General features: G+C 43.9%; 1 protein-coding gene across 3 annotated transcripts; it reads right to left on the bottom strand.

The window, feature by feature from the left end:
• Positions 1 to 1,015: 1,015 nt before the first annotated feature.
• Positions 1,016 to 12,657, bottom strand: LOC120664591 (protein timeless homolog). 3 transcript variants are annotated; one of them, XM_039943869.1, is made up of 20 exons: positions 12,390 to 12,654; positions 12,107 to 12,259; positions 11,750 to 11,909; positions 9,974 to 10,292; positions 9,717 to 9,851; positions 9,433 to 9,625; positions 9,224 to 9,354; positions 8,702 to 8,920; positions 7,775 to 7,941; positions 5,652 to 5,730; positions 4,994 to 5,545; positions 4,574 to 4,920; positions 4,350 to 4,463; positions 4,157 to 4,261; positions 3,763 to 3,990; positions 3,331 to 3,429; positions 2,807 to 2,917; positions 2,476 to 2,646; positions 2,224 to 2,337; positions 1,016 to 1,583 (listed from the first exon to the last, which is right to left on the bottom strand). In XM_039943869.1, the coding sequence occupies exons 1-20, from the start codon at positions 12,490 to 12,492 to the stop codon at positions 1,346 to 1,348; spliced, it is 3,738 nt and encodes a 1,245-aa protein (XP_039799803.1). In that variant the 5' UTR covers positions 12,493 to 12,654; the 3' UTR covers positions 1,016 to 1,345. The 3 variants fall into 3 exon arrangements, with proteins under 3 accessions (XP_039799803.1, XP_039799802.1, XP_039799804.1); XM_039943868.1 differs by having other exon boundaries at positions 9,717 to 9,857; positions 12,390 to 12,652; XM_039943870.1 differs by lacking the exon at positions 2,224 to 2,337 and having other exon boundaries at positions 9,717 to 9,857; positions 12,390 to 12,657.
• Between the last annotated feature and the right edge of the window lie 100 nt (positions 12,658 to 12,757).

The raw sequence follows: 12,757 nt of genomic DNA, 5'->3' as shown, positions 1-12,757 counted from the left end.
GCCGCTAGTCGCTTCGGTTTAACAAAACAACCTCGGTTCCGTTGGATCATCAGAATAAAAATTCTGAACCTAACACCTCTCGCGATGACTACAGAGCTCACTTCCCATTACCAACCCCAAAGCAAGATAGGAATGGCGATTTTGCTGAAATTGGATAACGTAACAAATCACAGTAAATCGCAGTAACGCCGTCTGAGCGTCTCCGAGATCATATATTGGTAATCTCCAGATATCAAACGAAATCTGCGCGATCAGGTCGGCAGGCGCAGGAACCCCCACGGCCCTACCGCAACTGAACACCGACCCCTCTCCTGCGCTGCCGCGGCTAACTGACAGGGGGGCTCCGGGCCAATCCATCGCGTCTCGGGGCAGCGCGGGGACGCTGGACTCTGGAGTCTCGACACGCCGCGACGCACTCGGCAGGGCAGCACTATAATCGCTGAGGCTCGACTACGCCTGCTAATGGGGTTGAACCCGTCCCAAATCCGTCCCTACCCATATTTCAAGAGCTCTAACTACCACCCGGTCCAACTCACCCCGTCGGCCCAATGCCCCAATCCGCCTCAACCCAAAGTCACGACAAAAGATGATATGCGACTTACGCGCCGATCTACTACCATAGCGCCCCAACCCATCCCAACCCGTCTGTGTGTTCGAGAACCCAACCCGCCCCAACCCGTTTTATAGTGTCACCCGTTTCCACCCATCCAATAGTACCCGTATTAAAATCCACCCAAAAAATCCGTCAAACCCCACCCCATTAGCAGGAGTAGGCTCGACAGCCCGGCCCCGGTTCTTGTACCTACAAGACGGATCGCAATCACTTCACACCGCCCCATTGTCAGTGCTAACAACTGGGATCAACCCTCAACACAGGTCAGAACGTAATCTAGCTGCAAAAAATCATCAGGATACGAGGGGCGTTCCGAATATTCATAAGTAACCATGCTTATGTCAAGGCGATTTTGTACCAACTAGCACGGTAATCACAGTTGGAACAACAACTCGGTAGGGGGAGCTTCATAACCAAATTAGCTTTGTTGGCATTGCAACACGGGTACTTTCAACTAACAGTAGCCACGATTAACATCATAAGACACCTAACGAGATTCTGTACAAGAGGCCACACGGCTCTACAGCCTCTGGCAAATTCCATTTCATTGTGATCCAACCAACAATTACAAATGAAACTGCAGGTCACAATAAAGTTTGTCGTATCTGCACTGGGAAGCGCGACCCTGCCAGGTCCCTGCTTAGAGAAAGCAGGACGAGGAAAATAGCAGCAGATCATATAAACAGATTTTTTTTATCTCACTTTTGATCCGATAACTCCTGACCTGGACAGTTACTCATCATCGTCATCATCGTCAATTACCGATCTGTGTCTTCTTTTTAAACCACCCCTTTGATTAGCCTCAGAGTTTGTTGCGTCCCCTGATCCAGTGATATTTACATCATCAGTTATCCTTTGGTCAGTGTTTTCATGATTATCTAGCTCAACTTCAAAGTCATCCAAAAGTTCAGCTTCACGGGTATTGCCACTGTTATTTACTGCATCAGGCCCATGAATTGGAGAAGCATCCCTGCAATGTGAGAAACTTTCTCTTGTAAATGATAAATGCATACTGTTCTCTTATCGATATGGGATGTTCTAGCTATTTGGCTTTTAGTAGGCATAAATAAATAAAGTACATGATATGAGAAAAATGATGGTCAAACACAATCCTCGAATATTAAGCCTTACTGACAAAGTGCAATTAAGAAAAGGGTTCCCTACAGAAATAAACACTCAAGAATGAGGTGTACATATACTCTGCAAAAATGTAGACAGGTGTCTTACAAATAAGCTATTCATGTTGCACAATAAAACTGCATGTCTAGGAAAGAAACTGCGTCCAATTAGAGGATGCCATTTTTGCCATGTAGTACTTCAAAAACATATCCACAGCTTATAGTTATAGCTTAGAAGCCACTCTAACTGGCACCTACCACGTAACTTATTGGGTTAACAATTCAAAATAAGGAAATTGTCTGTTTGCATAGTTCATGTCTCTGTTCTTTTTATGACAACTTCACAAGCTAAGCCTACATGCTTCCAAAAACCAACCTTGATTTTTATGAATATCACAATAATAATATACAAGGCATCAACTTGCACTAACAAGCCTGTGAAGGCAACCTGTCAATTTAAAGGATTTCTAGTCTGAAATTGAATACACTTACATGATATTAGAAGCAATAGCCTCATCATGAAGTTCAATATTTGTCAAAGGTTCTTGGCCTTCTTGCATATTCGCTGAGAAGTTTGAATTCACTAACCTCTTCTTTTTTCCACTTCTGTTAAAATGATAATGAAACGATTAACTCAAATGAGCAAGGGAAGAAAATTGGGGACAGATTAAATTAATGAGATTTTAACTAATGAAATCACGAAGGTTCAAATGATCAATATGGTGCAAAGCTGCATGGCCAGACCTAAGCATGGATCCTATGCCCTCATCATCAGGATAATTGTCTTGCAGAGTTTCTTTATGTTGTGATGCTCTTGGGGAAGAATCCTTCGCGTTTGTGTTGTTTGAAGATTCTTTATGGTTTTGTACATTCCCTTCAAACTCTGATGTGGATAACCTCTTCTTTTTTCCACTTCTGTCAACAGAAAAGGAATTTGTTTAGTCAAATGTGTCTTAGGGGTGAGGGGAGGGATGTGGATGAGAAAATTATAGAATTAATGAGGGTCAAGTATTTGGTATCATGAAGATTTAAATTTCCATGTATTCATATATATACTACAGCTGAATGAGTTCACCTAATCATGGATCCTATGGTTGCATCATCAGAGTCTGGGTCATGCTGAGCTTCCTGATGCTGTGATGTACTCAGTGAACTGTCCACCAAGGGAAGCTTCTTATTTTTGGCTCTGCAGTAATTAAAGGGCACTCAGCATATCAGAAAAGGAAAAATAAAAAACTAGGGTAAAACAAATTCATCTATCTGTGAGATATGCTGAAATTCAGTTCTTATGAAGTGAGAATGTAATCTAAAATAGTTGCATCTACCGTAACCATCATACTTGCTGCATTTGATGAGCATTTGCTCACAATCCTGGTTTCATAGCTTTACACCAATAGTAAAATATAGACAAAAGAGCACCCAGTTGAGAGGCTGCCCACCCAGTCTTGAACTTGGGTGCCTTGCAAATTGCAAGTCATGCGGGTACCTTCTAAAGGGTTTGGTACACCTCTCCTCTTAAGGCAAAGCCATGGGGATGTCTTCTCAGTGTGGTTGAGCTTTTGTTTTAATTAGCTGATTGAAAACATGTGGGTATATTACCTGCTTTTAAGTACTTGTAACGTTTCTTCATCAGATGATCTTCCATGACTTGTGTCATCGTGGCCCCGGTTTGACCCATGTAACCTTTTCCTGCTAGTCCTGGAAAACGCAGTCTAAGGTTTAACAGAAGTAACTACCAAGTACCAGCAAACTTGTCATTAGATACTTGAAGTAAGAAAATCGCTCGGTTCAAAAAAAAAAGGTAAGAAAATCGCATTGAATTTTCCAGAACTGTATCTAAACAAAGGACTTTCCAGAAATTTTTGCACAGTAAATAAAATATTGACCTAGTATCCATTTCCAATGAAGTTCTTAGGTTACCTGATGTACTTATTTTTGACAATATCAGTAGCAAATGCATTTATTCTACAGGTAAAATGTATGCAGGATTGTTGAGCATCTGAATATAGATTAGGTACCATTAATACTTACCGGGAGCTTTTAGGCTTGGGATCATGGTTATGTTCATCAAGTGAGTCATTTTGTGGTTCTGTAGCCAGATCAATGTTTGATAGAGATCCATCTGCAACCTTTTTTCTCCACATGGCATTCCTGAGACCTAACTGTGTAAGCTTACGAGAAATTTGAGCTGAAGATATCTTCCCGGTGGGGTCCAACGCCTCAGCTATTAGATGACTGCATTTACGTTCATCCTTATATCTACAAACAAAAAAGGAATAAACATTCGGGGATCAGCACAAAATTCATACTAATAAAATAATCATGCATAAACAGGATCCAATGATTCCTGCATAATGCCGAGTTACCAACTTTGTTAAGTGCATTGAGCTACATTGCTCTTTCATGGCAGAAATTTAACACTTACTTTCCATAAAGATCTTTGATAAGCCTCTCTTGCTCTTCAGTAAAAATAGAACGACCTCGTCTTTTTGGAACTTCCGAGCTCAGTGAACCTCTTGATACATGGTTCCTGATATTAAGCCCATCCAAATATTAATGAGGATTGAGAATCAGCTAATTAGCTATACGTTCAAATACAGAACAGCATTAAAACGAACCTCTCATTTTCCTCAGGTTCACTGTCTGGAAATGACATCAATCTGCTCCTTTTAAATGTAGTACTACTCTTCTGAAAATCATCCTCATGTTCACCAGCTGATAAGTCTCCATCCCTATGTGTATGCCAATGGACATTAACATTGTTGACTTTAGCACTCTCACAATTTTGTATGCAGCAACACAAAAAATAATCAATAACCAACAACAAATGCACAGAACTTACTTATCAGCATCATATGGTGCCTGCGGTATAACCAAGTCAGCTTCATCGTCACCAAGAGAATCTGCTATATTTATTGGACCTCTCCATCCCTTACTTGAACCAATTTCACCATTCTTGTTCCCAGCATCTTTCTTAAGCTCATTCAGTAGTGCATCAGCATCGATACAATGGCACTCCTTGCGTGTCTTCCAAAATAATATGTCAACAAATAGCAATGGCTGTTTTCTCATTGCCCTCAACATTTTCCTCACAACTTTAGAAAGAAAATTTACAATGTTTGTGTACTCCTTTGAACTGGACAACTTCTGTTCGGCTAGTATATCATAGAAAGTAGTTAAAAGTGATAGCTGCAAAAGACAGTATTATAAGCTCCCAAAGAATAAACAACTGTGCGGAAACATATGTAGGTATTTCTTTTACCTGATAGAGCATCGGTGACAACTCGAGATCTTCACAGAATCTCCGAAGCATGCATATTATGTAATGATTTGTACGATATGAGTTACTTTTGTAGTGCTTCAACAACCAGCAAACATTTTGCACAACGGAATTGTTTGCAAGGCTGGATATTAATCGGGAAACATTAAAATCGACTTCACTTGTAGCAGGCTGGTGATCATCAATTGAAGAATCTGATGCCTCGCCCTCTTCATCGATGAGATTGGTTTTCATTATACCTTCTGTGCAAGATGGATCACCTTCAGCATTAGCAGTACCCTCCATATTAACTGCAGTATTCACAAGCGTTTCTGGTACACGTGCACCACTGGCATTGACTTCTCCTTGCTCTTGGGGAGAAGGCTCTACAGCAGGATCCACAGTTCTCAAATCTGGAACTGATTCAGGTGGACATTTGGTCCCATCTGTTGGATCAGCACAGTTTGGTTCCACATTCTCCGCTTTGGGTTCTGAATTCTCGTTTTTATCATTTCTTACCTTCTTTTTTCTGCCTTTTTTTGTCCTTTTCGCGACCTAAAGGAAAACAGAGCAATAATTGATTGAGCATTATGTTATCCATCTTCACTTTAAACAATTCAAAACCTATAGAAGCAAGCAGTTGCGAAAGAGTCCACCATACCCTTAATGCACCGCGTGCTTGAAGTTTTTCCATGAGCTGTAGCATAATATGAATCGTCTCTAATAAATCTGCTAGATCACTGATAAGAACAGATAGGTGAAGATAAATAAGGTGAATGAATGTAGGGTATACGTTTAGTGGATTCAATGAGGAAAAGTAATGTCGATCTCCAGTAACCAGAAAGAAAATGTAATTCAACCCATGGAAAAAATACACCAAAAAAGTTCAAGAAACACAGTTATGCAACATCTTGCAGATTATTGTGTGGTGATTGCTTTGGTTATTGGTTTAGACCGCTGGGGGGTGGGGGGCATCTTTTTTTTTTGAAACAATAGCAGGAGCTCTGCCTTTCAATTAAGACGAAAACAATTAAATGTACAAGAACGGATAACCAAACAAGACCCACACTGGGCACCTGAAGTTTATCCTACCCACGCGACGCAGCAGAGTACACACAACAACCCTGGGTCATCATTGCCGAGCATGGTTGCATAGCAGCCAGCAGCTTCGACTCCCCAGGGCCGACCCTGGACGCCTAGCGATGCCAAAAACAAGCGGGTCCGAAGCAAGAGGCCGCAACAGGTCATCGTTGCCCAGCTCAAGAAGAGCAGCTCCGACTTCCTGCCAAGGACCCACGCCCCGCCCCCGGTGTTTGCCAGACTCCCAAGCGAAGAACCAGACGCCGAAGAAGGGGGATTCGTCTCGTGTTATCGTTGCCGAGCCACGCCCCAACGCAGCAGCTCCGACTTCACACGGCAGTCCCACCTCCTCACGTCGACCAGGTGCCGAGAAGCGTAGATTGACCACCGGGAGTGACATCATGGTCGAGACGAGCTCCAAAAGCAACACCTTCAGGAAGGAAACAACACCGATAGTGCCGCCGCCGCCCGTCCAACACATGGACTGGGTTTTCACTCATGGGAGCCGTGCTGGGAGATATGACGCCCTCAACAGGGAAGTGGCGCCCGAGCGTCACCGTGATTGAGGCTTTCGCCCAAGAAGCCCCCCAACACAGTCGTCGCACGAAGATGCCGGATCACCAGCTCGCCGTCACCGCCGTTGTCATCATTGCCCTGACGTCCCGAAGAAGCCCTTCTAGAGGGGCATTGGCGCGCCGGCCGCGCGTCGCAGCCGCGCGTCGCAGCCGCGTCGACCACCACCCCCTCCAGCTGGGCAATCCTACAGAACCGGAGTTACCCTGCCGCGCGCAACACACCGTCGCGCGCCGAAGCCGCCGCCAACACAATTGCTGCCAGCCAAAGCACCACAACGCAGCTGACGGCAGCCACCTCCCGCGCACGCCCACCACCACGGGCGCCGCCCCTTGCCCTGGGGGCGCCGGATCTGGCCGCAGGGGCAACAGACCCAGTACCCCCGCCGGCGCCGCCGCCTCCACCATGGGCGCCGCCCCCTTCTTGGGGTGACGGATCCGGCCACCGAGGCACCGAATCCGGCCTCCGAGGCCCCGGATCCGACCGCCCGAACCCGGGAAGCGGCCAGACCGCGCCATGGACGAGGAGGAGGGGAAGCGAAGGAGGAAGGAAGCTCCCTGCCGCCGCCCGGAGCTAGCACGGGCCCTGGCCGGCGCCGCCGCAGCCGCGGCAGGGAGCCCCACGCTCGCGTAAAAGCACGCCCCCGCCGGCCCACTGCAGCGCACGCCGCCGCCACCGCCGAGAGCGAGGAAGAGCCACGCCACCGCCATCCCGGCAAGCCGCGCGGCCTGCTCCGGCGGTGGCACGGCGGAAGAGGGGGGAGGTAAGGGGCCGGCGGCGGCTGGGGCCGTTCGCCGCCCGAGTCGCCCGCATGGGGAGGGCGACGCGGGGGCAGTTCCCATTCTCCGTGAGTCACTTTACATGGAGGATGGGGGGGTGTCATCTATCATTACAAACAGAGCATCTAGACATTCAAACTGCTTATTTGTAGGAAGTCAATGGTCATCTATTTGCTGCATACAGTATAGCTATATATTGACCTTTTATAAAACCAGGGACACAGGTATTATGCAATAATGTTCTGAATGACACGCCAAGTTTCCAGTTTATAAAGTATGCCTACTAATTCAATTACTATATGTCCTGAAACTTCAAATTCAGTGGATGCAAATGACAGACGAATGTACTAACCTTTTAGGTTGCTTGTGACTATCAAACGACCTGAACAAGTTCAGCAGAAATTGAGTGAGACCTTGTTCTGTCTGATCATAGAACAGTTTGTACAGTAAAACACGAGCTGTCTGAGATTCCCTTGAGTCTTCAGGAAGTACTTTTAGCACCAAATATATCATGTCAATCTGCAATCCAAGGTACTGCAGTCTGAGGGTCCGCAAGATGCATACAGTAATAACTGAATAGTCCATAAAGATATACTCTCTCCGTCCCAATTTATTAGTCGTTTTGACTTTTCTAAATGCGTAATTTTTGCTACGCATCTAGATATATATTATGTCTAGGTGCATAACAAAAATCTATATATCTAGAAAAGCCAAAACGACTAATAATTTGGGACGGAGGGATTACTAATGAATGCAGTTTACGAGGTTCATCAAATTAGCATCTCAGGAAGCACTTATTTCATAAGTAGATAAATGAATACTGAGTACATTTTAGTATTTTTACTCTTGCTGATAGTAAGACAGGATAAATTATGGTAATGGTTTAAAACGAAGAAAATTTGAATTCTACCTTGTTTTAACTCTATTTTTCTGAAGTCAAGCTCTACATAGCAAATTCGGTTTGGTTAGGCACATATGTGTATAGATGTTCCTTGATACTTGATACTATCTCTACTTGAGCTAAACCTTTCCAAGAACTAGATAGTGAGTACTCCATCAAAATTTCAGAGCAAAGACCTGGGATCTTGTTCAACCTGGACTTGTTCTGCCATGCACTTCTCACCTTGGCATTTTCGCAAACTGCTCTAGTTTGTCTGTTGGTCTTGGTCTTTCAAAAAAAAAATACAAGGCATGTTTGATATGCATGTAACGGTGGATTACTAGGAACTAAGTGTAGCATCATTGCCTTTGTATAATTTATGAATAAACATTCTCTTACCATGGTCTTCATTAAAGACCCAGCTGCTGAAAGAGTATTGTAGTCATTAGTTTCCTTCAGGCTCTCATATGCCTCACGCCACCTGGAAATGACTATATTGAACATATCTTCATTCAACGTGGCTGCAACAGGTCCACATATATCACCATGGAATGGTAGATTATCATCATGCCCATTGCTAGGAGAAACTTCAGATGGTTGGATCTCTTTAACAGATTTCTGACCAAAAGACATTGTCATGAATCATCATGGAAGAGGAAAGGTGAGAATCATATATCAGCTGGGTAGACAACTAGACATGATTATGGTATTCAAGGCAAATAAACCTAGACATAACTAACTACAACATAAGTTTCATACAATCCAGTAGCAAGTCGAAATCAGTTATGTAACTGTGGCTCTTGGCAATTGAAGACATCATCGCTGAACAAGGAGTGAAATGACAAAGGAACTTCTACAATGGCGCATAAAAACATACATAATTAAAAGAAGCATAAACATTTCATGAGTTCTGTTCCAAACCTGGTCATTTGAAGCCTTCTCATGTTGGAAAGCTAAGACAAATCGAGAAACTTTGAAGAATGTAGATATATCGGATTTCTCGATAGAATGGTGCTCACTCTTGATATCATCACAAACTGACTGCATCAGGACTGGTAACCATCCCGTTATCTCAAGCTTACAGAAACAAAACGTGATGGTTCAGTTAAATGGAAATGAAACAAACTTACTATTGTATGCTCCAGATAAAAATTGATCCAGGAAGCTTCTAAGCATTTCTGTAATACCCTCCTTTGGTATGTACAAAAGTTCATTGTCCCAGGCTATTCTTTTCTGAGGACCCTTTTGTACATTACGTATTTTCAAGAGGCTATTTGCAGGTGTGGAGCTTGGGTTCCCTTTACACAATGATTTAGATCCATCCTGTCAGTTCAAATGCAAGCAAAGACAATAACATGTGATAATCAGGTTTGGATGCAGGATCCAATCGGTAGAATTCGAAAGTACACAGTACCACTGAAAAGCATGTAAAAGTCCCACTGAGTGAGTTATGTTCTAAGTTGCGTTGCCTGAACATTCTTTTTTTCCTTTCCTCTTCCTCCATCATCAATTTCAGTGAATCAACTGAAGAATCAATATCTGCGTTAACCTGCTCCTATAGAGTATCAATGGAGTAAGCTTTTTTCACTAAAACATGACGGGAGAAGGGGCATCTAAAATACTGAACAATAATTGTAAAAACTGAAAAAAAATGACTATAAGAAAGAATACCTTTGAACCTTTATTTGAAGCTCGGGCAATCAATCCTGGATCTCGGCCTAAGAAGAGATAATGATAGATCTCCATCAAAAGAAGGTTTTCCTCCTTAAGATAACCAGAGGGCTCATCCATATGCTGAGTTAGCACTAAGATTAGGTCCATCACATTCTCTTGGAACATTAGCTCCAAAAAGCTGTCAGCCAGGAACAGTAAGTGGGTAGCTTCTCCAGATGCCTTCTGAGGCAATGTGATTTCTTGAATAGCCAAGATGTTGCGGAACAAAGTAAGTACCAACTGAACTAACTTCCAGTCATCTTCTGTGAATAAAGTTCTGGGCATTGAGTAGTAAATCAGGTAAAACTCAATAATGAAGACATTGTGTATAGAACTAGTATGAATAGCAAATAGGGAGCAGAGTGGAATAAGAATGTTAATGGATAAACAAACTTGCACTTCTGCCCCTTCGGAACAGGATATATAGAGAGAGCAATCTCCGGGTCACTACAGCATTACATGTGACACTTGGATCAGAATGCCAATAAGCCCTAGGCTGTTTGATTCCACTTGTCAACACAAATAAGACAACTCAAAATTCTAGGATTTGCTTTGGCACAATACAAATTAGCGAAGCTTTTTTAAGAAGCATAGAAGCAGCTGAAGATAGTGCAAGCACCAAGATAACAAACTAACATAATAGTACATACACCAGGCATAGTCTTGCCGATATGGTAATGGCACAAGTAAAATCTCACTGCAACTAATTACCTAATAATTCACCATCCTATCTGATTGCCACATGGAATCCACAAAAAATAATATGCTCGAATTATGGGTGGAATGATGTGAGTAAAGAAAATCTCGCGCCAGAATGGAATAGCATCCAGTTTGGAATACAATTGGCCAAAATAGATAATGAGGATCATCTCATTTTGAATTGTTGGTTCAGGAATTTTTCGTTCATCAATTCGTGAAATCCAGTTCCCACAACTCATCGACTATCTGTCTCCCTTCAGGGACCGTCCAGAGGTGAGGTTGCTGTGATACATAGTACCAACCCATCTAGTTGAAGAATTTTATTTGTTTATTTATTTCTCTTTCGAATTCAATCCACACACTGCAAACAGGGCTGATCTTGCATTTGATGGGTTCTGGGCAAGTAAAAATTGAGGGCCACTCGTTCCGGTCTAGCATTGCATACCCTAAAGACAAATATTAAATGTGGTCTCACGAAATGTGACATAGTCTCCAGAAACTTAGTCTGCAAACTGATTTCTTCATAAGGTCCAAGGCAAAGTAGAGGAACAAGACCACAAATCAAAGCATAAGGTCGACAAGTTCAGGATCAGGCGACCAGATTCAAAATCATTATGCCTCCGATTATTAATGAGCTTTCGTTCAAGAGCAAATATATGAACAAGGGAAGAACTCTAAGAAATAGTCCTGTCAAAATTCTCAAATTATCTGTTCTTTGCACCTATACTCTCCTTGCTGAATACAATCAGCTCGATCTTATAGATGATTCGTTAATCGTTAGACAAGAGGGACTGGGGAAACAAAGGAGTTTCATGCAACTTCCAAGAGCTTGCAGGCTACTCATATTGATGTTTCTCTTTCCTTTTGTTCCAGGCAGTAGTTCATAATGGGGGCCTTTAGGAAAATTTTGTGCGCCAGGATATATGAGCAAATATAATAGACTGACTATACAACAGTTTTTCACGATCATCATGCGCAACATTGTGTTCTCAGCTGTACCTGCTCAATGATGAAAAAGGAGGGAATAGAATTTACCTTTCCAAACGATCCAATGGGTCCTCAAGAAGAGACACAATGACTGTCACCGCAACATTGCGTGTCAGTGCAGCCTTCAAATCCCACAGATACTCTATCTGCTGTGCAACATCCTCTGACGAGGGCTCCACTGGCATTGTAAGGAACACCAGTACTTTCACTTCAAAAAAAAATGGAAAGGATTTAATCATAGAGCGCTACATCAGAGCATCACAGAAATAAAGGGACTCAAAAACGTAACTTTAGTGCTATATTGGTGGGGGAAGATGATAGAGTCTCTATCCGAGATTTATTCAAATTGAACCCTCATATACAGCACTTTGACAGTTCAACGAGGCAAAATGTAAGAACAATTACCCGCAGTGATCACCAGATTGCGGTCGGTCTGGTAATTCTCAATGATGGGCACCAGATCTCTCGACGCAATCTTCCACTTGCAGACCTGCTTGAAAACCTCCCGCCGCTGCGGGTCGTCCCGCCGAAGGAATCGCTGTAGATCCTTCAGATTATCTATAGAAATGGCGAAAAAACGCGCACAGAGCACAAATTAGCCAGCAAAACACTCATACGCAGGTCAGAAATGGGGCCAAACCGGAGCCGCTGCCGAAGAAGCGTAGGAAGCGGGGGAGAGCGGCGGTACCTAGGCAGTGGTCGCTCTTGGCGTAGCCGATGACGGCGCCGTCGTCATCCTCCTCCGCGGCGCCGAGGCCCGCGCAGGTGAGTGAGAGCACCGCCGAATCCATGGCGGCGCGCGCTAGGGTTTAGCGGCCTGGCCGTTGCGCGGAGTTGGAGCTCGCCACAGTTGGATGGATGCGAGGTGAGGGCCGGGTGAGTCGAAGTGGGGAGAGGCGGCGGGATCCGTGCTGGGAAGCCGATGAGGCGATGAGAAGGGAAGATTTTTCCCGCCGCCGGGCGCCATTTCAGTGCGGGTTTTCCCGCGCTTTGCCCCCGCTTATTGGGCTGCCCTTTCTCTGTTTATGGGCTGGCCCAGTAAGTAACCTGAAACGT

Source organism: Panicum virgatum, chromosome 3N (assembly GCF_016808335.1).
Source record: "Panicum virgatum strain AP13 chromosome 3N, P.virgatum_v5, whole genome shotgun sequence".
Taxonomy (NCBI): Eukaryota; Viridiplantae; Streptophyta; class Magnoliopsida; order Poales; family Poaceae; genus Panicum; species Panicum virgatum.
This window is presented reverse-complemented; position numbering and strand designations above follow the sequence as displayed.